The sequence below is a fragment of the Papio anubis genome, chromosome 6 (assembly GCF_008728515.1).
Source record: "Papio anubis isolate 15944 chromosome 6, Panubis1.0, whole genome shotgun sequence".
Classification (NCBI taxonomy): Eukaryota; Metazoa; Chordata; class Mammalia; order Primates; family Cercopithecidae; genus Papio; species Papio anubis.
In genome coordinates, this window is record NC_044981.1 from 78,961,633 (window position 1) to 78,988,629 (window position 26,997).

Genomic DNA, 26,997 nt, shown 5'->3' on the forward strand with positions numbered 1-26,997 from the left:
TGGTCTTTAAAGGGAGACCTTTCTTTACCAGTAGTTTTCATATCAACCAGAATTTCTGACATCAAAACCTAAGATTTTTTTCATAAATGAAGACATTTTACATTTGGAGTGTACACATGCCACAAACAGGAAATAATATTAGAAAATTCTTTTCTTGGAACAAGTTCATAGCTGATTGTGAGCCCAGGCTCCAAAAGAAAGCATCCATCTACAATTTAGATGCTATAGCTTATAAAGCATCATTAAAACCAAATTTTAAAAAAGCAATCACAAGATCATTCAAATTTTTATCATTATATCTAAGAAACCATTTGAAAGTGCTGAGGATAAATGTTTCAGTTCTGATATATTCAGTTCTTACCCAAAACAGTTATTTTTGAATTTCCTTAAAAATTTCATTGATATTTGTGAAAAATTTAAATGTAATAATTATGATACTATGTGTATAAGTTAAAAAGGGTTACAGATGATTGTATTCATGTTTAATGTGCAGTCTCTAACCTAAAAGGTGTCCATTAAATCCATAAGGATATCCATGAAATTCCTCCATTCCATTTTGCTGCAAGAGGAATTCTAATCCTTTTTTAAGTTATGAGCATTCTATTCCTACTCCCAGTAGGAAGCCCTTCTGATCTCCATCTCTTCTTTAGCACTCTCTTCTGGCAGGTATTTTTGTTCATTACCTGGATAGAATGAATGGCCATGGTGGCCACAGACAAGCCTGGTAGAAAGCAGAATCTAATCTTAGAAGAGTAGAACCGAATCCATATAACCTGGTAGTTTGGGCCCATCTGCAGATTAATCCTGGTTTTAAGGATGAAACAACTGTCTAAAGGACTAACCCCAGAACAATTCACATGCTGGCTCAGACCTGATCACAACTGTCAGAGGTCTAACTCCTCAGTTCAATTAGAGACTTCCATTAGACCTGCTGACGGGCTCTATGCAGGAATGAAGAAGGGTGTTTAGCTCTATGTCACTCACAACCCCAAAAGAAACCACACTATTAAGAAATTTCAGAAGCATATCATATTCTTGTATTGAACTAGAGGAATTTTTCTATGAACAGGTAATTTAAAAATAAATATTTTCCCCCATTTAAAACATCTTTTAGGTTCAGGGATACTTGTGCAGGTTTGTCATATAGGTAAATTATATGTCACAGGGGTTTGGTGTACAGATTATTTCATCACCCAGGTAATAAGCATAGTACCTGATAGATAGTTTTTCAATCCTTACCCTCCTACCACCTTCTACTCTCCAGTAGGCCTCGGTGTCTGTTGTTCACTTCTTTGTGACATATATACTCAGTGTCTAGCTCCCACTTATAAGTGAGAACATGCAGTATTTGGTTTTCTGTTTCTGCATTAGTTTATTTGGGATATTGGCCTCAAGCTCCATCCATGTCGCTGCAAAGTACATGATCTTTTCTTTTTAATAGTTGTGTAGTATTCCATGGTGTATATATATGTATCACATAAATATAAATGTTAATATTGAAATGTATGTGGTGCTTAAGGTCATAACAAAAGCAGATAATAGAGTGCTAACAGATTCTGATGAATTTCTACCATAGAATAGCTTTCTAAAAGACCCAGGGCAAGATTTTATTTTCTTTGAGGGAGGAGTCTCTGTTCCCTAAATTATGAAAACACACATATTAAATAATTCAGTAAAATATAATGTTTCTGGGCTTCTTGAAGGGGAGATTGTAAAAATTATAATGACTATAATAGTATCATTAAAAATTTAATCCAAGTATATGATTTCAATGATGTACTTTCAATGATATGCTCTCATTGTTTAATGTTAAAAGTGAAAAGGGATTTAAGTAGTCATTTGAATATTTCCTTGTTTCCCCTCAGACTCCGCCCAAACTAAGTACGACAGACGAGGACCTATATTCTTAACTGAGAGCCTAGTTTCTCTTTTATTCTATAGTAAGGGTGTCCATAGAGTTGAAATAAAGATGATTTGCCACTTCTAGAAGCTATTCATTAGCTTTTAAATGTCAGAGCTAAATATTTTAATGTCTTAAAAGTTAACATGTATTACTTATGTGGATTATTTTTTTAAATGTACTATAAATTTTACTAAAAATGATGAGTTTAAATGAAAACACACTTATTTTCTTTGCTTTTTAGTGTTACAAAGATAAATCTATGTCTAATAAAGAGATTTTTAGTGATACTTAATGCACACTTAATATTTTGGCCATATCCAAAATGATACCAATATCTTACTCAGGTATGTGCCTCATCAAAAAACACTATTTTCTCATAGTAGCAGAAATATTTTATACCAATATTCTGTCTATGAGAAAGAACTATCTCTCAACTTTTAACTAAAAAATACAATGCCATCATGTTCTGAATTGCTCTGTGAATTTTATTCATAAAGAATTCTTGATATTTAATTGGTATTTTAATAATACAAATACAGAAGATCATTTCTTTGAGTTTCCCTAATTTTTAATAAAAATTTAAGGATTAATATTATTTTAAAGATGGAAACATTTCAAGGCATAATAAGGATAGCCAATTACTAAATGCACTTTGATATTATTAAAAGTGGCTATCTTTCACTATGACAATTTTTTTCTATTATAATGACTATATTTACAAGGACAGAAAGTGCATATATTCATTACTGGTATATAAGATAGCAGCTCTATGTTTTCTCCTATTATCTCTACAATAACATCATTTCTAGTTAAATAACATGTTTGGGATATAAATGTACCATAACAGAGTGCTTAAGTAAAAACAGTTCCGGCCAATAATGAGAAAGGTTATACAATAAAGCTGGACCCATGAATGACCTTGAATGTATATATTAGGATCCATACACAGTACCCTCTTCACAGATAAAATGATTGACACAGAAGCCCCTCTATCGTTGGCATTTACTAGATGGGCTCCAGAAAAATTGCTCATCTACCACTACTATTTTATTAGCTTATTTTATGCATGGACATGCTTCCATTTCATAGGGGAGACAAGTAGTTAATCTGTGACATCAGCGTTTTCACTATTCATGTGTCTCCTTCATATCTGGGACATGTTGGAAACTAGGAAGACAAGCAGGAAGAAAAGTTCTAATCTAATTATCAGGCCTAGAAATAGTGACTTTTCATTACTAAAGCACTTCTATTAACATTATTCAAGGTTTCCTTTTAATCAAGTTTAAAATGAAAAGATGAGTTCATTTACTAAATTCAGTTGCATTTAAAGAAGAAACTATTTCATAAGAACAAGAAAATCCTCCTATTACCTCCAGAAATATATTCAATGTCTAGAAAAAATAAATAAGGTAGAATAATTTCCAAGAAAGTTGCTTGGCCTAAATTCAAAATGCATGAAATGCTTACAAGACTATGCCCATTTGTGGCAATATATGTTGTAATAATCTCATGCATAGTGAATCTTCCACTGGGAGAGTTGCTTACCTGTGTGAGGTCAGGAATGTCACCTTTATCAATACCAACTTGCTGTGGATTAAAAAAATTAGAAATTAGTAGAACTTTTAAAACTAATTTTTTTCATTTAATGGAAGATCACCTATACAATTAGTTAAAACAGCTCAATATTGTTGTAAATGAATTATTTTATATATCAGTCTCACTTGGAACATATGCTTTTTATTCAGTTTTTCACTCAACATAATAGAGCAATAATTTCATGAAATAGCTAGATATAACAAATGTATAGAATTCTACTAGAATCTAAAAACAAATGACAATAAATTAAAGCATAAAATGTAATGGTATCCTCCTTAGTCAACAGAAGCTCAAAACGTACAACACTGCTTAGACTAAATTTAGTAGTTAATTATGCCCAGCTTCTGGATAGGGAATGTTCATTTAGTTCTAAAACTCATTCAGGGTATAATTTCCACTCTTTCTCCCACAGACCTAACTTTTTTAGTTTCTTATGTATCCTTTCAGAGTTTCTTTATGTATATTCAAGGAAATATGAAATTATACAAATATATACTTATTTCCCCATTACTATACAAATAATAGCATATTATATATAATGAACTTATATTTTTCACTTAAAATATATCTTAGACATATATCCATATAAACACACAGTATGTCCTCATTTAATAAACAGCTGCATAGAACTTCCTTGTCCTATATTTAATTAGTAACTTATTAATGGACACTAAATTTGCTTTTGATCTCTTGCCATTGCAAGCAGTGCTGCACACACCATTCTGCGTGTGTGTGTACATATCTGTGTGATATACTTGTAGAAGTGGAATTACCAGGTAAAAGTATATGCATATTGTTAATTTTGTTAGCATGGGGTAGGGGCAGAGAAAGAGAGAAGGCAGGAAAAGCAAATATGAAAAAATATTAATAAAGGTAAATCAATGAAGAGACCATATTTGTTCATTATACATCAATTCTTTTATAGGTCTGAAAATTATTCAAAGTGAAAAGTTGGGGAAAAACACAAATCACAAGTTCATCATATCATTTTCATATAAATAATGAAATTGAGGTTCAAAGAAACAAAGTGGGTTAAGCCAAAGTATCTCTCCTTGAGAAATGAAGAGCTTTGATTATACTGATGGAAATGTAGGAGTAAATACATGAAGAAAATGTGCTGCTACAAAGACAATAAAGCAAACTGGAGATCAGAAAATCCATTTGTGCGTCAAATGCTGAACTACCTTCTTTCCTTTTTCTTCTCTGTGTCTACAGCGGGGTTTCTCAGTCTTGGCACTATTGGCAATTGGGGAAGATAATTCTTGTTGGGTGGTATCCTGTGCATCATAGGATGTTTAGCAGCATCCCTGACCTCTACCCACAGGATGCTAGTAGCCACCCTCTCCAGTGTAATAACAAAAACATCTCTAAATGTTATCCTTTGAGGATGGGAGGGAAGTCAAGTCACTTGCTGTTGAGACCACTGACATAGAGCACTTGCCCTAATCTCTCTGGATCAAATAATGTTTGAATCCAGAATTCCAGACTTTACTTTTTTTTGCAACTACCAAATATTATTTTTTAATTTCTTTAAAAAATTTTTCCATTTTTATTTTAGATTCAGGGGTACAAGTGCAGATTTGTTACAAGGGTACATTGTATGATGCTGAGGTTTGGGCTTCTATTAATGCTGTCACCCAGATAGTGAACACAGTGCCTAACAGGAAGGTTTTCAGCCCTTGACTTCTTCCCTTTGTAGCTCTTTTTGGAGTCCCCGGTGTCGACTGTTCTCATCTGTATGTGTGTACCCAAGGTTTAGCTCTCACTAATAAGTAAAAACATGTGGTATTTAGTTTTATGTTTCTGCGTTAGTTCACTTAGGATAATGGCCCCCAGCTACATTCACATTGCTGCAAAGGGCATGATTTCATTCTTTTTTATGGCTGCATAGTATTCCATGGTGCATATGTACCACATTTTCTTTAACCAGTCCACTACTGATGGGCACCTAGGTTGATTCCATGCCTTTGCTATTGTAAATAGTGCTGCAACAAACATATGAGTGCATGTGTGTTTTCGGTAGAATAATTTATTTTCCTTTGGGTATATACTCAGTAATGGGATTACTCAAACAGTAGTTCTATTGTTAGTTCTTTGAGAAATCTCCAAACTACTTTCTGCAGTGGCTGAACTACATTCTCATCAATGGTGTATATGAGTTCCCTTTTCTCTGTAGCCTTGTCAACATGTTGTTTTTTGGCTTTTTAATAATATTCATTCTGACTAGGTGTAAGATAGTATCTCACTGGGGTTCTGATTTGCATTTCTCTGATGATTAGTGATGTTGAGCATTTTTCCATACATTTGTTGGCCACTTATATGTCTTCTTTTGAGAAGTGTCTGTTCATGTCCTTTGCCCACTTTTTAATGGAGTTGTTTTTCTTGGTGATTTATTTAAATTCCTTATAGATTCTGGACATTAGTCATTGGTCAGAAACAAAGGTGATGAGTATTTTCGCTCATTCTGTAGGTTGTCTGTTTACTCTGTTAATAGTTTCTTTTGCTGTGCAGCTCTTCAGTTTAAACAGGTCTCAGTTGCCAATTTTAATTTTTGTTGCAATTGATTTTGAGGACTTTGTCATAAATTCTTTGCCAATGCCAATGTCCAGAAGGATATTTTCTAAGTTTCCTTCTAGCACTTTTATAGTTTGAGGTATTTCATCCATCTTTAGTTAATTTTTGTATGTGTTGATATAGGTAGGGGATCCAGTCTCATTCTTTTGCATATGGCTAGCCAGTTTTCCCAGCGCCATTTCTGAATAAGGAGTCCTTTCCCCTTGTTATGCTTATTTTTGTCAACTTATCAAGGATCAGTTGGTTGTAGGTAAGCTACTTTATTTCTGGGTTCTCTACTCTGTTCCACTGTTCTATGTGTCTGTTTTTGTACCAGTATCATGCTGTTTTGTTTACTGTACCCTTGTAGTATAGTTTGAAGTCAGGTAATGTGATGCCTCTGGCTTTGTTCTTTTTGCTTAAGATTGCTTTGGCGATTCCACCTCTTTTTTGGCTTCATATAAATTTAGAATAATTTCTTCTCGTTCTGTGGAAAATGATGTTGATAATTTGATAGACATAGGATTAAATCTACAGATTGCTTTGGGCAGTAGAGCCATTTTAACAATATTTATTCTTCCAATCTATGAGCGTGAAATGTTTTTCCATTTGTTTGTGTTATCTCTGACTTCCAGTAGTGTTTTGTAGTCCTCCTTGTAGAGATCTTTTATCTCCTTGGTTAGAGGTACTCCTAGGTTTTAAATTTTTTTGTTTGGCTATTGTAAATGGGATTGCATTCTTGATTTGGTTCTCAGATTGGAAGTTACTGGTGCATAGAAATGCTATTGATTTTGATGTTTATAGGTAGATTTTGTATCCTGAAACTTTACTGAAGTTGTTTATCAGGTCTAGGAGTTTTTTGATGGAATTTGAGGATTTTCTGGTATAGAATCATATCCTTAGCAAAGAGAGATAGTTTTACTTCCTCTTTTCCTATTTGGATTCCTTTTATTTCTCTCTGTATCCTGACTGCTCTGTAGGACTTGCAGTATTATGCTGAATAGTAGTGGTGAGAGTGGGCATCCTTGTCTTGTTCTAGTTCTTAAAGGGAATGCTTCCAGCTTTTGCTCATTCAGTGTGATGTTGGCTGTGGGTTTGTCATAGATGGTTCTTATATTTTGAAGTATGCTCCTTCAATGTCTAATTAGTCAAGGGTTTGTATCACGAAGGGAGGTTGGATTTTACAGAAAGCTTTTGCTGCGTCTATTAATTATACGGTTTTCGTTTTTAATTCTGTTTACGTGGTGAATTACATTTATTGTTTTGCACATGTTGAACCAACCTTGCATCCCAGGAATAAAGCCCACTTGATTGTGGTTAATTAACTTTTTGATGTGCTGCTGGATTTGCTATTATTTTGTTGAGGATTTCTGCATCTATATTTGTCAGGGATATTGACTTGTAGTTTTCTTTTTTTCTTGTGCCTTTGCCAGATTTTAGTATCAGGATGACACTGGTTTCATAGAATGAGTTAGGGAGGAATCCCTCCTTCTCAATTTATTGAAATAGTTTCAGTAGAATTGCTACCAGTTCTTCTTTTTACATCTGATAGAATTTAGCTGTGAATCCATTTGGTCCAAGGCTTTTATTGTTTAGTAGGTTTTCTCACTACTGGAGTCAGCTGCAGAACTTGTTATTGGTTTTTCAGACCAATAGCAGAGTTTCAATTTCTTCCTGGTCCAATACTGAAAGGTTGTATGTTTCCAGAAATTTATCCATTTCCCCTAGATTTCTACTTTGCTTGCATAGAGGTGTTCGTAGTAGTCCAGAGGATTTTTTCTATTTTTGTGGGATCAATTGAAATGTCACCTTTGTCTGTGTGATTGGATTTATTTGGATCTTCTCTCTTTTTTTCCATTGTTAATCTAGCTAGTGGTCGATCAATCTTGTTTATCATTTCAAAGAACCAATTTTTATTTCATTGATTCTTTGTATGTTTTGGGGGTGTCAATTCCATTTATTTATTTATTTAACTTCCATAGGTTATTGGGGAACAAGTGAGGTGGTGTTTGGTTACATGAGTATTTAGTGGTGATCTGTGAGATTTTGGAGCAGCCATCACCTGAGCAGTATACACTGCACCCTATTTGTAGTCTTTATCCCTCACCCTCTTCCCACCCTTTCCCCCTGATTTCCCCAAAGCCCATTGTGTCATTATTATGCTTTTGCATCCTCATAGCTTAGCTCCCACTTATGAATGAGAATATATAATGTTTGGTTTTCCATTCCTGAGTTACTTCACTTAGAATAATAGTCTCCAATGTAATCCATGTCACTGCAAATGCCATTAACTCATTCCTTTTTATAGCTAAGTAATATTCCATTATATATATATATATATATAAATAAAATATATATATCACACTTTATCCATTCATTGATAGGTAGGCAGTTCAGTTGCTTCCACGATTTTGCAATTATGAATTGTGCTGCTATAAACATGTGTGTGCAAGTATGACTTCTTTTCCTCCGGGTAGATACCCAGTAGAGGGATTGCTGGATCAAATGGTAGTTCTGCTTTCAGTTATTTAAGGAATCTCCACACTGTTTTCCACAGTGGCTGTACTAGTTTACATTCCCACCAGCAGTGTAGAAGTGTTCCCTGATCACCACACCCATGCCAACATCTACCGTATTTTTGTTGTTGTTGTTGTTTGTTTGTTTTTTGATGTTTTGATTATGGCCATTCTTGCAGGAGTAAGGTGGTATCACATTGCAGTTTTGATTTGCATTTCCCTGATTGTTAGTGATGTTAAGCATTTTTTCATGTGTCTGTCGGCCATTTGTGTATCTTCTTTTGAGAATTGTTTATTTATGTCCTTAGCCCACTTTTTGATGGGATTTCTTTTTCTTGCTGATTTGAGTTCATTGTAGATTCTGTGAAGATTTTTTCCCACTCTTTGGGTTGTCTGTTTACTGTGCTGACTGTTCCTTTTGCTTTGCAAAAGTTCTTTAGTTTAGATGTATAGATTGTGAAGATTTTTTCCCACTCTGTGGGTTGTCTGTTTACTGTGCTGACTATTCCCTTCACTTTGCAAAAGTTCTTTAGTTTAATTAAGTCCCAGAAATTTATCTTTGGTTTTTTTTGCATTTGCTTTTGGGTTCCTGGTCATGAAATCCTCGCCTACGCCAATGTCTAGAAGGGTTTTTCCAATGTTATCTTCTAGAATTTTTATAGTTTCAGATCTTAGATTTAAGTCTTTAATCCATCTTGAGTTTCTTTTGTATAAGGTGAGAGATGAGGATCCAATCTTATTCTCGTACATGTGGCTAGCCAATTATCCCAGCACCATTTGTTGAAAAGGTTGTCCTTTCCCCCACTTTGTTTTTGTTGGCTTTGTTGAAGATCAGTAGGCTGTAAGCATTTGGGTTTATTTCTGGGCTCTCTGTTCTGTTCCATTGGTCTATGTGCCTATTTTTACACAAGTACCATGCTGTTTTGGTGACTATAGCCTTATAGTATAGTTTTAAATCAGGTAATGTGACGCCTCCAGATTTGTTCTCTTTGCTTAGTCTTGCTTTGGCTATGTGGGCTCTTTTTTGGTTCCACATGAATTTTAGAATTGTTTTTTTCTAATTCTGTGAAGAGTAATTCATTTTGATAGGAATCACATTTAATTTGTAGATTGCTTTTGGCAGTATGGTCATTTTCACAATATGGATTCTACACAATATGGGATGTTTTTTCATTTGTGTTGTCTATGATATCTTTGAGTAGTGTTTTGTAGTTTTCCTTGTAAAGGTCTTTCACCTCCTCGGTTAGGTATATTGCTAAGTATTTTATTTTTTTGCAGTTATTGTAAAAGAGGTTGAGATCTTGATTTGATTCTCTGTTTGGTAGCTGTTGGTGTATAGAAGAGCTACTGATTTGTGCACATTAATTCTGTATCCGGAAACTCTGTTACATTCTTTTATCAGGTCTAACAGCTTTCTGGAGAGTCTTTAGGGTTTTCTAGGTAAACAATAATATCATCAGCAAACAGAAACAGCTTGACCTCCTCTTTACCAATTTGGATGCCATTTCTTTGTCTTGTTTGACTGCTCTGGCTAGGACTTGTGGTACTATGCTGAAGAGGAGTGGTAAGAGTGGGCATCCTCGTCTTGTTCCAGTTCTCAGAGGAAATGCTATCAACTTTTCCCCATTCAGTATTATATTAGCTGTGGGCTTGTCATAGATGGCTTTTATTATATTGATGTATGTCCCTTGTATGCCAATTTTGTTGAGAGTTTTAATCATTAAGAGATGCTGGAATTTGTCAAATGCTTTTTCTGCATCTATTGAGATGATCATGTGATTTTTGTTTTTAATTCTGATTATGTGGTGTATCACATTTATTGATTTGCATATGTTAAACCTTCCCTGCACCCCTAGTATGAAACCCTTGATCATGGTGGATCATCTTTTTGATATGTTGTTGGATTCAGTTAGCTAGTATTTTGTTAAGGATGTTAGCATCTATGTTAATCGGGGATATTGGTCTGTAGTTTTCTTTTTTGGTTATGTCCTTTTCTGGTTTGGGTATTAGGGTGATACTGGGTTAATAGAATGATTTAGGGAGGGTTCCCTCATTCTCTGTCTTGTGGAATAGTGTCAGTAGGATTGATACCAATTCTTCTTTGAATGTCTGGTAGAAATCTGCTGTGAATTGGTCTGGTCCTGGGCATTTATTTTGTTGGTAATTTTAAAATTACCATTTCAATCTCACTGCTTGTCTGTTCAGGATATCTAATTCTTCCTTATTTAAGCTAGGAGGGATGTATCTTTTCAGAAATTAATCCATCTCTTCTAGGTTTTCTAGTTTATGTGCGTAAAGGTGTTCATAGTAGCCTTGAATGATCTTTTGTATTTCTGTGGTGTCAGTTGTAATATTTCCCATTTCATTTCTTATTGAGCTTATTTGGATTTTCTCTCTTCTTTTCTTGGTTAATCTAGCTAATGGTCTATCAATTTTATTTATCTTTTCAAAAAAATAGCTTTTTGTTTCATTTATCTTCTGTATTGCTTTTTATTTCAATTTCATTTAGTTTTGCTCTGGATCTTAGTTATTTCCTTTCTTCTGCTGGGTTTCTGTTTGGTTCATTCTTGTTTCTCTTGTTCCTTGAGGTGTGACCTTAGATTGTCTGTATTCTTTCAAATTTTTTGATGTAGGCATTTAGGGCTATGACTTTTCCTCTTAGCACCACCTTTGCTGTGTCCCGGAGGTTTTGATAGGTTGTGTCACTACTGTCATTCAGTTTGAATAATTTTTTGATTTTCACTTTGATTTCATGTTTGACCCGATGCTCATTCAGGAGCAGGTTATTACATTTCCATATATTTGCATGGTTTTGGAGGTTCCTTTTGGAGTTGATTTCCAGTTTTATTCCACTGTGGTCTGAGAGAGGGCCTGATATAATTTCAATTTTCTTAAATGTATTGAGGCTCATTTTGTGGTCTATAATATGGTCTATCTTCACGAAAGTTCCATGTGCTATTGAATAGAATGTGTATTCTGCATTTGATGGATGGAATGTTCTATATACATCTGTTAAGTCCATTTGTTCCAGGGTACCATTTACATTCATTGTTTCTTTGTTGACTTTCTGTCTTGATGACCTGTCTAGTACTGTCAGTGAAATATTGAAGTCCCCCAATATTACTGTGTTGCTATCTCATTTCTTAGGTCTATTAGTAATCATTTTTATAAATTTGGGAGCTCCAGTGTTAGGTACATATAGGTTTAGGATTGTAATATTTACCTGTTGGATGAGGCCTTTTATCATTATATAATGTCCTTTTTTGTCTTTTTTAACTGCTGTTGCTTTAAAGTTTGTATTGTCTGATATAAGAATAGCTCCTCCTGCTCACTTTTGGTGCCCATTTTTCTGAAATGTCTTTTTCCACCCCTTTACCTTAAGTTTGTGTGAGTCTTTATGTGTTAGGTGAGTCTCTTGAAGGCAGCAGGTAGTTGACTAGTGAATTCTTATCCATTCTGCAATTCTGTAGCTTTTAAGTAGAGCATTTAAGCCATTTACATTCAATCTTAGTATTGAGATGTGAGGTACCATTCCATTCACTGTGCTGTTTGTTGCCTGTATACCTTGGTTTTTTGTTTTTGTTTTTTAAATTATATTTTTGTTTTATAGTTCCTAGGAGATTTATGCTTTACAGAGGTTCTGTTTTGATGTGTTTCCAGGATTTGTTTCAAGATTTAGAGTTCCTTTTAGCAGTTCTTGTAGTGGTGGCTTGGTAGTGGTGAATTCTCTTAGCATTCATTTGTCTGAAAAAGACTGTATCTTTCCTTTATATATGAAGCTTAGTTTCACTACAAAATTCTTGGCTGATAATTGTTTTGTTTAAGGAGGCTGAAGATAGGGTGTCAATCCCTTCTAGCTTGTAGGGTTTCTGCTGAGAAATCTGCTGTTAATCTATAATCTAAAGTTATACCTTTAAAGGTATAACTATAAAGGTTTTCCTTTATAGGTTAACTGGTGCTTCTGTCTCACAACTCTTAAGATTTTTTCCTTCATCCTAATGTTAGCTAACCTGATGACAATGTGCCTAGGTAATATTCTTTTTGTAACGAATTTCCCTGGTGTTCTTTGTGCTTCTTGTATTTGTATGTCTAGGTCTCTAGCAAGGACATGGAAATTTTCCTCAATTATTCCCCCAAATATATTTTCCAAACTTTTAAAATTCTCTTCTTCCTTGGGAACACCAATTATTCTTAGGTTTGGTTGTTTAACAAAATCCCAGACTTCTTGGAGGCTTTGTTTGTATTTTCTTATTCTTTTTTCTTTGTTAGATTGGGTTAATTTGAAGACCTTGTCTTTGAGCTCTGGGTTTCTTTCTTCTACCTGTTCAATTCTATTGCTGAGACTTTCCAGAGCATTTTGCATTTCTCTAAGTGTGTCTGTTGTTTCCTGAAGTTTTGATTGTTTTTATTTATGCTATCTAATTCCTTGAATATTTCTCCCTTCACTTCTTGTATCATTTTTTGGATTTCCTTACACTGGGCTTTGCCTTTCTCTGGTGCCTCCCTGATTTGCTTAATAACTAACCTCCTGAATTCCTTATCAGGTAAATCAGGGATTTGATGGTTTGGGTCCACTGCTGGTGAGCTAGTGTGATTTTTTTTTTGGAGGATTTAAAGAACCTTGTTTTGTCTATTATCAGAGTTGGTTTTCTGGTTCCTTCTCATTTGGGTAGGCTCTGTCAAAGGAAATGTCTAGGGCTGAAGGCTGTTGTTCAGATTCTTTTGTCCCATGTGGTCTTCCCTTGCTGTAGTACTCTCCCCCTTTTCCTATGGATGTGGCTTCCTGTGAACCAAGCTGTAGTGATTGTTTTCTCTCTTCTGGATCTAGCCACCCAGCAAGTCTATCAGGCTCCAGACTGGCACTGGGGGTTGTCTCACAGAGTCCTGTGATATGAACTGTCTGTGGGTCTCTCAGCCATGGATACTAGCACCTGTTCTGGTGGAGGTGGCAGAAATGAACTCTGTGAGGGTTTTTAGCTTTGGTGGTTTAATGCACTATTTTTGTGCTGGTTGGCCTCCTGCCAGGACGTGGCACTTTCTAGAGAGCATCAGCTGTGGTAGTATGAGGAGGAACAGGTTGGAGGCAGGGCCCTAGAACTCCCAAGAGTATATGCCCTTGTCTTCAGTTACCAGGTAGGTAGGGAAGGACCACTGGGCAAGGGCAGGGCTAGGCATGTTTGAGTTCAGACTCTCCTTGGGCGGGTCTTGCTGCAGCTGCTGTGGGGGTTAGGGGTGAGGTTCCCAGGTCAATGGAGTTATGTTCCTAGGAGGATTATGACTGTCTCTACTGTGTCATGCAGGTTGTCAGGGAAGTGGGGGAAAGGCGGCAGTCACAGGCCTCACTCAGCTCCCATGCAATCCAAAAGACCAGTCTCACTCCCACTGTGCCCCCCAGCAACAGCACTGAATGTGTTTCCAGTCAGTGGGCAAGTAGGGCTGAGAACTAGCCCCAGGCTACCTACCTCCCAGCTGTGAAGGCAAATAAGGCTTTTCTTCTTCCCCTGCCTGTGGTGTCTGCACACCAGATTCATACCCTTCCCCGAGTTCTGGCCAAGAGGCCTCTCAATCAGTTCAAATTGTTACAAAGCCTAGCTGGAGATTTCTTTCTCCCTGTGGCCATTTCCTAGTGCCTCTGGCCACCGTCCTGAAGGACCCCTGTGAGGTCAGGCAAAAACGGCTTGCTAGGGGACCCAGTAAACTCACAGGGATTTTTTCACTGCTTCTTCTATCCCTGTATTTCGCTTGGCTCTCTAAATTGACTCAGTTCCAGGTAAGGTCAAAATCTTCTCCTGTTATCTAGGCCTACAGTTTCCCCAGTGGGGGATGTGTGTTCAGGGGCAGACGATCTCCCTTTCCCAGCTCCACGGTTTGGGCACTCACAGTATTTGAGGTGTCTCCTGGGTCTTGTAGGAGCAATCTGCTTTCTTCATGGGGTCTGTGGGTCCTCTCAGGTTTCCTACTTTGTTCCTGCAGTCATTCTGGAACAAAAATTCACAGTGCGAGCCTCCATATGCTGCTCTGTCCATCCAAGTTGGAGCTGCAATCTGGTCCTGCCTCCCATCTGCCATGATCCCCTCTTATTGTCAATTACATTTAGTTTTGCTCTGATTTGGGCTATTTGTTTTCTTCTGCTAGCTTTGGAATTAGTTTGTTCTTGTTTTTCTTGTTCCTTTATGTGTGATGTTAGGTTATTAATTTGAGATCTTTCTAGCTTCTTGATGTAGACATTTAGTGCTATAAACTTTCCTCTTAAAACCGCCTTTGCTGCCTCCCAGATATTTTGGTATGTTGTGTCTCTGTTTTTATTTGTTTCAAAGAATGTTTTGATTTCTGCCTTACTTTTGTTGTTTACCCAGTAGTCATTCAAGGACAAGTTATTCAGTTTCCATGTAATTGTGTGGTTTTGAGAGTTCCTCTTGGTATTGATTTCTATTTTTATTCTACTGTGGTCTAAGAATATACTTGTTATGATTTGATTTTTTTAATTTATTGAGATTTGCTTTATGGCTGAGCATGCGGTGGATCTTAGGGTATGTACCCTGTACAGGTGACAAGAACATATATTCTGTGGTTGTTGGCTGGAGTATTCTGCAGATGTCTATTAGGTCCAATTGGTCTAGTGTCAAATTTAAGTTCATAATTTGTTAGTTTTCTGCCTCAATGATCTGTCTAATGCTTAGTGGGGTGATGAAGTCCCTCATTATTATTGTGTGGCTGCCTGTCTTTTATTAGGTCAAGAAGTACTTATTTTATAAATCCAGGTGCTCCAATGCTGGGTGTGTATATATTGAGGATAGTTAAGTCTTTTTTTCCCCCTAATCTCTCACCTTTGGCTAAAAATTAAGTCTTCTTTTTGAATTTAACCCTTTATCACTATGTAATGCCCTTCTTTGTCCTTTTTCTTTCTTTCTTTCTTATTCTTTACTGTTGGTTTTAAGTCTATTTTATCAGATACAAGAGCAACAACCTCTGTCCTTTTTCGTTTTCTGTTGGTATGATAGTTTCATCCCTTTACTTTGAGGCTATGGGTGTCATTACATGAGATGGATGTACTGAAGACAGCAGAAGGCTGGGTCTTTTTTTTAAATCCAACTTGCCACTCTGTGTCTTTTCAGGCGGGTATTTGTACCATTTACATTCAAGGTTAGTATTCACATGTGAGGTTTCATTCCTGTCATGGTATTGTTAGTTGGTTGCTTTATAGTCTCAATTGTGAAGTTGCTTTGTAGGAACTATGGACTATGTACTTATACGTGTTTCTGTCGTAGCAGGTTTCTTTGGTTTCCAAGTTTAGAACTCCTTTAAGCACGTCTTGTAAGACCAGTTGATTGGTAACACATTCCCTTGGCAAATACTTGTCTGGGAAAGATTTTATTTCACTTTCACTTACGAAACTTAGTTTGGCGGGGTATGAAATTCTTAGTTGGAATTTCTTTTCTTTAAGAATGCTAAGAATAGGCTACCAATCTCCGGCTTGTAAAGTTTCTTTTAAGAAGTCTGCCATTAGCCTGATGAGGTTCGTTTTATAGGTGATTTGATCCTTTTCTCTAGCTGCCATTAGGATTTTTTCTTGTGTTGATCTTAGAATGTCTGATGACTATGTGCCTTGGGATGGCCATCTTGTATAGTATCTTATAGGGGTTCTCTGAATTTCTTGTATTCACATGTCAATCTCTTCAGCAAGACTGGGGAAATTTTTGTGGATTATATCCTCAAATATGTTTCCAAGTTGCTCACTCTCTCTTCTTCTCTCTCAGGAATGCCAATGAATTGTAGGTTTGGTTGCTTTACTTAATACCATATTTCTTGGAGGTTTTGTTCATTTTTTAAAATTCTTTGCTTTATTTGTGTCTGACTGGGTTGATTCAAAGGACTGGTCTTCAAGCTCTGAAATTCTCTCCTCTGTGTGATCTAGTCTGTCATTAAGGCTTCCAACTACATTTTGAAATTCCTGTAGTGAACTTCTCAACTGTAGAAGTTCCATTTAGTCCTTCTTAAATATAGCTACATCATCTTTCATATCTTGGATCATTTTTCTGGCTTCCTCGGATTGGATTTCAACTTTCCCTTGGATCTTATTAAGCTTCCTTGCCATCCAGATTCTGAATTCAGTGTCCATAATTTCAGACATTTCAATGTGGTTAGGATCCACTGCTAGGGAGCTAATGCCATCCTTTAGAGGTAACAAAACACTCTGACTTTTTTCATTGCCTAAGTTCTTGAGCTGATTCCTTCTCACCTGAGGGAGCTGGCTTTTCTTTTTCTTTGTCAATTTGCTTTCGTTTGGACAGGGCTTTTTGTTTTTACATTATTTTTTTCCCTTAAGGGTTGACTGGTGAATGTTGTATATAGTTGATTGGTTTTGTTTCTGAGTGCTTTCAGAGGGTCAAGGCTCTGTTTTAGGTTCTGAGGTTATGGATGGGTTCCTGTGGTGCGTTTCAGAGGTATTGCATGGTGAAACAATGTATTTTTGTTTGGTGGTGCAATTTAGGTTGCAGTCTCGTAGATGGTGTTTCACAGTGACATCAGGGTCAGCAGATATACTCTTACTCAGCCAGGCACCTCTTATTTTTCAGTGTGTATGTGGCAGTGCTCTGGGGAGGGGAGGCAGGGGCCAAGAGATAACTCCCTGTCCAAGTTTGTTTCCAGGCCTTGGGCCTTGGTGCTGTCCCCTTCAACTACTGGTGCTGTACCCATGTTTTCTTTGCCCAAAAGGGGGCTTTGGCGGGCTGTGCTACCCTCTCCCTTTAGAGGTGGTCCCAGCTGAGAGGTCACCAGGAGATCTCTAACTCTTGGGGGGCCCACTGCGCTTGTTAGAGTCAGAGCAGGTTGTGGGATATGACTACTAGTGGTCTGGTGCTGCAGTGGGTTGGGGTGAAGGACCCCTGGGCAGGGCAATGGTATCATGCATATGCAAGTGGAAAAGTGCCTGTGGCCCAGGGTTTCCAACCTGGCAGACAGCTGTGGGACCCACTCAGCTTGTGTTCCTCTCACCCAACAGGTCTTCCTCCAGTGTCTGCCCCAGGAGCATCTTGACTGGCTAGACTTGTCCCAAGTCTTCTGCTCCCAGATCACGGAGCTGTTCAGATGATGTGGGCTGCAGGGCTCCCTGGGAAAGAAGCTGTGGCTATCAGGCCGCACCCTTCCCAGATGGGTCTTGTGAAGGGAGGGACACACAGCTCCTACATTTGCCCAAGAACCTGCACCAGCATAAGAATCTAAGTCACAATCTTCTTTTTGTTCTGACACTGGGGGCTCCTCTTCCACTTGAGCTCAGGCCATAGATCTCAGCAAGATACTCGTGGGCCGTGTGCTTGAGTCCCAGGGAGTTGAAACCAGGCCTGCAGATTTGTCTTCTGGCCCCTCGGGGTCAAGCACTGGCTGCGCTGGGGGTGCCAGACTGCTTCCAGGCCACCAGCAAAACACTCAAGTAGGGAAGCGGGGGCTGCACTGTGGATATCCTCCTGTGGGGGTGGCCAGGCAGGCAATCTTGGGAGGGGCCAGGAGGCGAGGGGGCATTCATCCTGGTCCTGCAGCAATGGCAGCTCCTGGCCAGTAGAGAGTAGGAACTGCAGAGCAAGATGGAGAGCCTTGGGGGATGGGCACCTATGGATGTGTTTTACTGCAGCTGGCATGTGGTGGCTCCCAGCAGGCTTCCCAGCTTCCTCCCTCTTCAACTATGGTATCTGTGTTGCCCCTCTATTGATTTTCAGTATTTTCTCTCAAAAGATCTGTTGATCATCAGTGTGATGATTCACTCGATATTTTGGTTCCTCCTGGTGGGAGAGGCATTTGCCAGCTTTGTCTAGTTGGCCGTCTTCCTTCCCTCTCTGGAATTCACATTCTAATGACTGAACTCTGACTTTAGGAACAGTTTAGCCACTGATACCTCCCTAAACCCACTTATATTATTACAAATTTGGGAAATTGTAAATTAAAGCAACTGCATTGTGTTTATTTGTACGTTTTAACACCGCTTTAGATGATCCATTTAAAAACATTAATATGAACAAAAGAGGCATTTTTATGAGAGTGACTCGCTGCCTACTGTGCTAAGAAGGCACCGAAAGAGGCATTTTTAAAAATAAAATATTATGGATCCCTAATACTGAAATCACTTCAGGAAAAGGTGACGTATTTCCATTAAATGGATAATTGTGTTCAAAGAGACAATTTAAGAATTCTTCCTCAACACTGCTATTTTTGTTGCTCTGAACTTCTGAACCACATTATCATTAGAGGATTAAAGTGTGTTACAGAAATCTCATCACTTTCTGTCTGCAAATATTCTGGGAGATGTAACTCCTACGATTTCCATATCTACCTTAGAATAGAAAACTAAGAATAACTTAGTTCTATAAAAGAGAAGAGTATTTAGCAGAAATATGTCTTACCTGTAAAAATTATTTTACAAAGTTTTACTTGTCTGCCATAGGAGACTTCAGAATAAGAATATAAGACATAGTAAGTTTTCTGTACTTCAAGCAATTTAAAAAATTTGAATATTTCCATAGAACTTGTTCAACTACTTTACCTTTTCTTCAATACAACGAACAACTTACTGTTACTATTTCCCAAATAACCAATATATAAAGTTGTATTTTGAAAATCATATTCTAGAAATTTTCTTGAGACTCTTCAGGTAAGTGTTACTAACTATGGGATAGCTATTGAGTATGAATCCATACATAGACCACACGAGTACTATACAGTAAAGAGAGATTTGTACATTTGTTGAAAAATTTCTCTATTAACCAATCATAACCAAACCACTCAACACTGGTATTCAAACATTGTGTGTTCAAATTATGAACAATGTGATTTAAATGTGAAAGAAAACACAAATGGTTATGGTTGTCCCATTGTGATTTAATGTTTACTCTATTAAAAATAATTTTGTAAATTAGTATTCATTCTATGAAAAAGTCTTAATCATAATGTTCAAATAAAAATAATTTTAAAATTTATTATCCAGTTATTTAAAGACAGGCTCTTAAAATGACATCTGATCTCTGTATATCTCTTTCTCAATGGCCTCAGTTGGGCTTGTGCTAACATGAGGTATCAACAGACAAAAAGTAAAATTTTACATGTTAAGACAGAAGGAATTGACACGTAAGCAGAACTTTTCTCACGGGAATCCTGAGCCCAGCCTTGTAACACCGATTAGAGAAATGCATACCCCAGACTGCCACATGCCAGCTCCTTACTTATATACAATAACAAATGGGAAACTGGGATGAATGTACACCAAGATTTAATGAAACAATAAAATAATCTGTTCTCGGTACTTAGGCATAATTTACCTTTTCACAGAAAGAAATTAGGCAAATTTTACTAGATTAAGCTGATAATTACGGTTAAACCATGGCAAAATCATACCAAATACAAAAAATAAAACCTGTATAGCAGCAAAAGAAAAAATTTTGAGCAATTTTATAATTTCTTATAGACTACCAACATTGATAAACCCATGAGGAAAGAAACATGAATGTGCTTTAATGCATATACAATTTACATAAGCTAATCTTTACCTTTTGTTTCCCTTATATTTAAAAAAGATTTTTATTCTAACTACATGTTGTATGGGTGAAAGTACAAGAATCAGCATTTTGTGATATTATTTTGGTTCCAGAACTTGCATGTGATAATTATTACTTCTATGAATAAAAGATTTTAAACACAATGCATGGACTAGAGTACTTCTTAAATTGTGTGTATAAAATGCCTGTTCTTGCAGTATATTCTTAAAATGACAAAAACAGCAAAAACACGGCATGAATGTTCCACAACCACAGCATTGTATGGTTTGCTGCTGAGCTGTAGAACCTCTTTCATACAACATTCCAATCAGTTCCCAGTAATCAGTTAATTGACATGTAAGATAAAAATACAATGTGATTCTTCCAAAGGACTATAATAACAATGTTATAATTTCCAGTATCAGCATGAATCATTAATTGGATTTTATAAGAGAAAATACCAACTCACAGATAATTTCAGGAACAGCAACTGTATAGTTACACAGGTATTCTAATCAAGTATAAAGATACATCCTTAAGAAACAATTTATAAATTTTATAAAACAAATTATGCTATCCTTAAGAAACAATTTATAAATTTTATAAAACAAATTATGCTTTCTGTTTTATTTTTCATTGTGTATAAATCATTGCCAAAGTAAGGAAGGTCAGAATTTATGATTTATCATTTACATGCTAAGAATAATAAACAGGCTTTTCTAAAGGCAAACCTAAGGTTCAATGAAAATAAAGGCTTTTCTAACAATTAAAGATGGCTATTAGGTAGAATGGAGGAATAGACCACCTTGCAAAGCAGCAAATGAGCTTACTATCCACGAAACTTTTATTTGAATGCAGAATGATCATCTGATTAGGATGCAGGAGTACAGAGTACAGCTCTGAGTGAGAAATTGGATGAGATGACTTCCAAAGTCACTTCCAACCTTAATATACTGTGACTCCGAGGCACTTTCAACCCTAACATACTGTGACTCTCTTACACCTTCTATTATATACTCCAGATATATGAGCAAATATTTAAAAAATTATATTCCCAACAAAACTTAATATTACTTACCTCTGCAACCTTGAGAAATTCAGACACTCGTGTCATTCTAGTTAGAAATCGTTTGTAAATTTCTAGAGCGTCTTTACATTGGCCTTTCTTCATTTCAAAAAACTTTTCTAGAAAAAATAAAGAGATAAGCAATTTGAAAAGAGTATTCTATTCTATTTTTTTCTAAGCTTATGTTAAGATTACTACTTAAAACTTAATGTTTGAATCAAAACACTTGGTAGTAAAACTTATATGAGGTATTAAGGCACCTAAACAAAGGGAAGCTGAATAGATTAAGAAAAGTGTTATGTTCCAAGATAATCATCTCTCTCAAATAAAACAATTTAAATAATGAAAATAGAACTAAAGCAGAAGAATATATAAATTGCCACAACTGGCTAAATTCACGTTCCATGTATCCCAACATCCTGTCTTGGAAAATAGCAGCAAATTCTTACTGATGATAATCTCAAAATTTATGACTGCATTCTACAGAATCCTTATTTTCTTATTAGCTCACTATAAACTAATAATCTATAAATTATAAGGCAATAATCAATAAACCTTCCTGAATTAAATAATTCTTTACATTTTCTACACTAAGTTGATACTTGCTTTTATTGGTCATAAATTATTTCTTTCAAACATTATGATGTGGCTCTTTTAGACGGTAGAGTTTTGTGAAAAAATTTGTTTTACTATATCCTTAATGACTTTCTAGTCTATTTATGCTCTCTTTCTCAACTTTTAGCTTTCTAAACAGAAAAACGGAAGCTTATTTTGCTGTTCTCTTTCACACACTCAAGACTAGAATTCAGTCATCAGGGAACTACAGCTCCATTACACTTGCAATATGAGAGTATAATTTTTCCATACATGCTTTGAAGAAAACCAGTACTTCATCAGTGTTTAAATCAGTTATTCATTGATCATTCATTCAATAATTATTGACACTGCCGATGGAGACACAGCAGGCCATGTCTGTCTACAGTAGTTCCCAGGCAACTCTGGATTATAACTGATGGCCTAGTATCTTCTTTATACATTCATTATTTTATATTTACACATGGTTTAACATATGCTATTTTAATATTCTCTCATACTTGACAGTTATTTCATTCAGCATGTAATTTTACTTTCTTAAGGAAAGTTTAATAATATATAATTACACAAAGACTGGCTTCTTTCACTTAGTAATATGCATTTAAGATTCCTTCATGCCTTTTCATGGATTGATAGCGCATTTTCTTTTAGCACTGAATAATATCTGCATATCTTTGTTGGTGAGGTACCACCAACAATATTCAGAAGTATTTTTAATTTTCTCAAGGAAAGTTTAATAATATATAATTACACAAAGAACTAATTATCAAGAGCAGTTACTCATTACCTTCTGTTGACAGTCTTTGGGTAATTTTGCTTTTTACATGGACCTCCCCTGTAGGGTATTTAAAGGAAGCAAAAAGATCAAGAAAACAAACACATACTGTTTTCTACTTGCTAGAAGTTTAGAGAAAAGAGTCTTTTAAAATATGACCAAATCTAAGGATACTTTCTTTATCCACTCTGTCCCATTTTCTAATGCAATGGATAAACTCATGATGCTGTAAGAGGAAAGTCTTTTCTTGTTAAGAAATTTGAAAACAAGGATTTATTGAGGCAAAACATACTTTTTGTTCTTTTTACAACAATCTTCATATAAATAATTTCTTTCAAATATCCAAATTACTTCTCTTTAGTATAACCTGAGTTTCTATCTTTGCATCTGATCTTCAGCAATAATACAAAAAGAAAAATCAAGTGGAGTATCTCAATTTCCTTTTAGAACCAGTGACCAAAATTTTAACCAATTTTTTTTCTGTCTCCTCTGGATACTTTTAAAATTGTTTATATCCTCCATGATAATTTAGGACTCAGCAATAAAAAGCACTCGATCATTGTGGATTTAGATCATAATCTCATAATTGTTTCTATAATAGTAGCATTGACACAGAAAGGCAACATGTTCTATTTCACTGACACAGGCACAGCTATGAGGCTTCCCTGTCCAGACCAGCGCGGGGCCTAGGGAAACCAACACTTTTACAGAGGGGATTGGTCATCCAAAAATGAGCCTCTAACTTTCCTTTGCAGTAAAGATAACATACGTTAATTTTCAATATTTGAAATGATCAAATTTCATGTTTGTAACATGAACCTTTGTAAAGCTGTGATAAATTACCCTTGTCATACTGTATTAACTTTTGAAGGATAATTGTGCTAGGAAAGAAACCAAATGAAAAAAATTATCATCTCTGAGAGACAAACTGAGAGTTTCTACATAAGCTATTACTGATGACCATTAGTCAGGGAGACAGCTTAGTTACAAGTCAGAGTTTCATTATAGCAATAAAGCATTTGTGAAGATTTATAGCATGAATATTGATTCCAACATTAGGTGTAAAGTATTGGTCATGGAGTCCTTGATTAAAATTAACCCACAACATATTCATAAGGTTAACTCCTAGCACTATCAGGTAAACAAGTGAAAAACACACCTGCCTCAAAATTTATCAAATTGGGTGAATATGCCAAAATGTGTGAATTCAAAATGCTAGTCTGAGCATCTGGGAGTGGTTCTAATACAATGATTCCCATACTAAAGTCCCCAAACCACCAGGAACAGCATGTCTTTGGCCCTTATTAGGAATGCAAATTCTCAGGCCCCACCTCAGACCTACTGAATTAGAAACTCTGGGTTACAGGGTCAGCAACCTGAGCTTTAACAAGTTCTCCAGATATTCTTGAGGAAAGTCCTTGAACACTGCTTAAAGTACTTTTTCCTTGTCTTCTGCATAATGGACCTTTACCATAGTGACTATGCATAGGGGAAAGGGATATATCCTGACTTTTTTTTTTTTTAGAAAAATACTTTTTTAAAGAGTAGTTTTAGGTTCACAACAAAATTAAATGAAAGTTACAGAGATTTCCCATATTCTAAACATGCGTAGCCTCCCCCATTATCAACACCTCCAAAAAGAGTGCCATATTAGTTACAACTGATGAACCTACATTGAATGTCATTATCACCACAAGTCCATAGCATTTCTTACTGTTCACTCTTGGTGTTGCACATTGTATGGGTTTGGACAAATGTATAATGACATGAATCCGCCATTTTAGTATCATACAGCGTATTTTCACTGTCCTAAAACTCTGGCCAGGCATGGTGGCTCATGCCTATAATCTCAGTACTGTGGGAGGCTGAGGCAGGAAGATTACTTGAACCCAGGAGTTTGAGACCAGCCTGGGAAACAAGGAGAGGCCCTATGTCTACAAAAAAAAAAAAAAAAAAAAATTCAAAAATTAGTCAGGAGACGTGGTATGTGCCTGTAATTCCAGCTACTCGGGAGGCTAAGGCAGGAGGATCACTTGAGCACAGGAGGTCAAGGCTGCAGTGAACTGTGTTCATGCCACTGCACTCCAGTCTGGGAGACAAAATGAGACCTCCACTAAACACAGTATCTTTTTTATTGACTTCATAGCTTTGCCTTTTGTAGAATGACAGAGAGCTGAAAACATGCCTTTTCAGACTGGCTTCTTTCACTCAGTAATATGCATTTAAGGTTCCTTCATGCCTTTTCATGGATTGATAGCACATTTCCTTTTAGCACTGAATAATATCTGCATATCTTTGTTGGTGAGGTATCAGAGTTTTCAGCCCATTTTTAATTGAGTTGTTTGTTTTATTATTTTTTAATTCTAAGAGTTCTTTGTATATTTTGGACAACAGTCCTTTATTAGATGTGGTTTTCACAAATATTGTCTTCCAGTGTGTGGCACATCTTACCCTTTTCTTGACACTGTCTTTCATGGAGCAGAAGTTTTTAATTTTAATAAAGTCCAGCTTATCAATTATTTCTTTCATGGATCATGCCTGTGGTGTTGTATCTAAAATGTCACCACCATATCCAAGGTCATTTAGGTTTTCTCCTATGTTACCTTCTAGGATGTTTATAGGTTTGCATTTTACATTGAGGCCTATGATCCATTTTGAATTAATATTTGTAAAGGGTATAAGGTCTGTGTCCAGATTATTTTGGTGTATGAATGTCCAGTTGTTCCAGCACCATTTGTTCAAAAGATTGTTTTTGCTTCTTTATTATAGATCAGGTTATATAAATGTGGGTTGATTTCTGGGCTCTCTATTCTGTTCCACTGATCTATTTGTCTATTCTTTTGCCAATACCACAATATCTTGATTACTGTAGCATTATAGTAGGTTTTAAAGTGAAATAGGTCAGTCATTCAACTTTGTTCTTCTTCAATAATATTTTGTTGGCTATTCTGGGTCTTTTGCCTTATTAGAATCAGTTTGTCAATATCCACAAAGTTACTTGCTGAAATACTGAAAACTATTGCAATAAATCTATAGACCATGTTGGAAAGAACTGACATATTCACAATATTGAACCTTCTTATCCATGAACATGGAACATCTCTCCATTTATTAGTTGTTTGATTTCTTTCATAAGAGTTGTATAGTTTTCCTCATATAGATCTTATAGACATTTTGTTAAGTTTATACCTAAGTATTTCATTTTAGGGAGTGTTGATGTTAACGGCATTGTGTTTTTAATTTCAAATTCTGCTTGTTCATTGCTAGTATATCAGAAAGCAACTGACTTTTGTACATTAACCATTTTTCTAGCAACCTTGCTATAATTGCTTATTAGTTCCAGGAGTTTTTTTGTCGATTCTTTTGGATTTTCTACAATACATGGTCATATAATCTGGGAACAAAGAAGTCTTATTGCTCCATCCCAAATCTGTATACCTCTCATCTCCGTTTCTTGTCTTACTGCATTAGCTAGAACTTCCAGTATGATGGTGAAAAGCAGTGGTGAGAGGGGACACTTTGCCTTCCTCCTGATCTTACTGGGAAAGCGTCTAGCTTTTTCACCATTAAATATGATGTTAGCTATTAAGTTTTTGTACATATTCTTTATCAAGTTGACGAAGTTCCCCCTCTATTCCTAGTTTGCTGATAATTTTTATCATCAATGGGTGTTGGATTTCATCAAATTCTTTTCTTGTATCTACTGACATGATCATATGATTTTTCTCTTCTAGCTTTTTGATGTGGCAGATTACATTAATTGATTTTCAAATGTTGAACCAGCTTTGCATACCTGGGTAAATCCCCTTGGTCTTGGTTTATAATTCTTTTTATACATTGTTGGATTTAATTTGCTAATATTTTGTTGAGGATTTTTCAACTATATTCATGTAATTTCCTTTTCTTTTTAAATTTTAAATAAAATTTACTGAGCTATTATTTATATAGAATATATTACATTCATTTAAGGTGCAGATTTTATGTGTATTGGCACTTATATGCAACATCAATTACTGTCACAAGCAAGGTACATGTCAGTCCATTTTCTGCTGCTATCATGGAATACCACACACTAGATAATTTGTAAAAAAAAAAAAAAAAAAAAAAAAAAGATTTATTTGGCTCACAGTTCTTGTGGCTGGAAGTCCAAGATCAAGGGGCTGTATCTGGTAAGGGCCTTCTTGCTGCATCATAACATGACAGAAGGTATCACATGGTGAGAGACTGCACGCCTGAGAAAAGTCACTTCTTAAAAGTTTCACCTCTTAATATCACCACAATGCCAATTAAATTCCAATATGAGTTTTGGAGGGGGCATTCAAACCACAGCAGTACAGAACATTTTTATTACTCCCAAAAGATTTCTTGTGTCTCTTTGTAGTTCATTCCTTCCTCCACTCTGAACCATGGGTAACCACTGGTCTACTTTCTGTCACTGTAAGTTAGTTTGCATTTTCTAAAATTTTATGTAA

At 36.0% G+C, this 26,997-nt stretch overlaps 1 protein-coding gene across 1 annotated transcript in view; it reads right to left on the reverse strand.

Annotated features, from left to right (window-relative positions):
• The window catches only part of LOC101009624 (clathrin coat assembly protein AP180), a 170,631-nt gene that overhangs the window by 80,187 nt on the left and 63,447 nt on the right, over nt 1-26,997 (reverse strand). Inside the window, 2 exon segments of the mRNA XM_031667289.1 lie at nt 3,449-3,490; nt 21,169-21,275. Of these exon segments, the coding sequence (XP_031523149.1) occupies nt 3,449-3,490; nt 21,169-21,275 (149 nt within the window).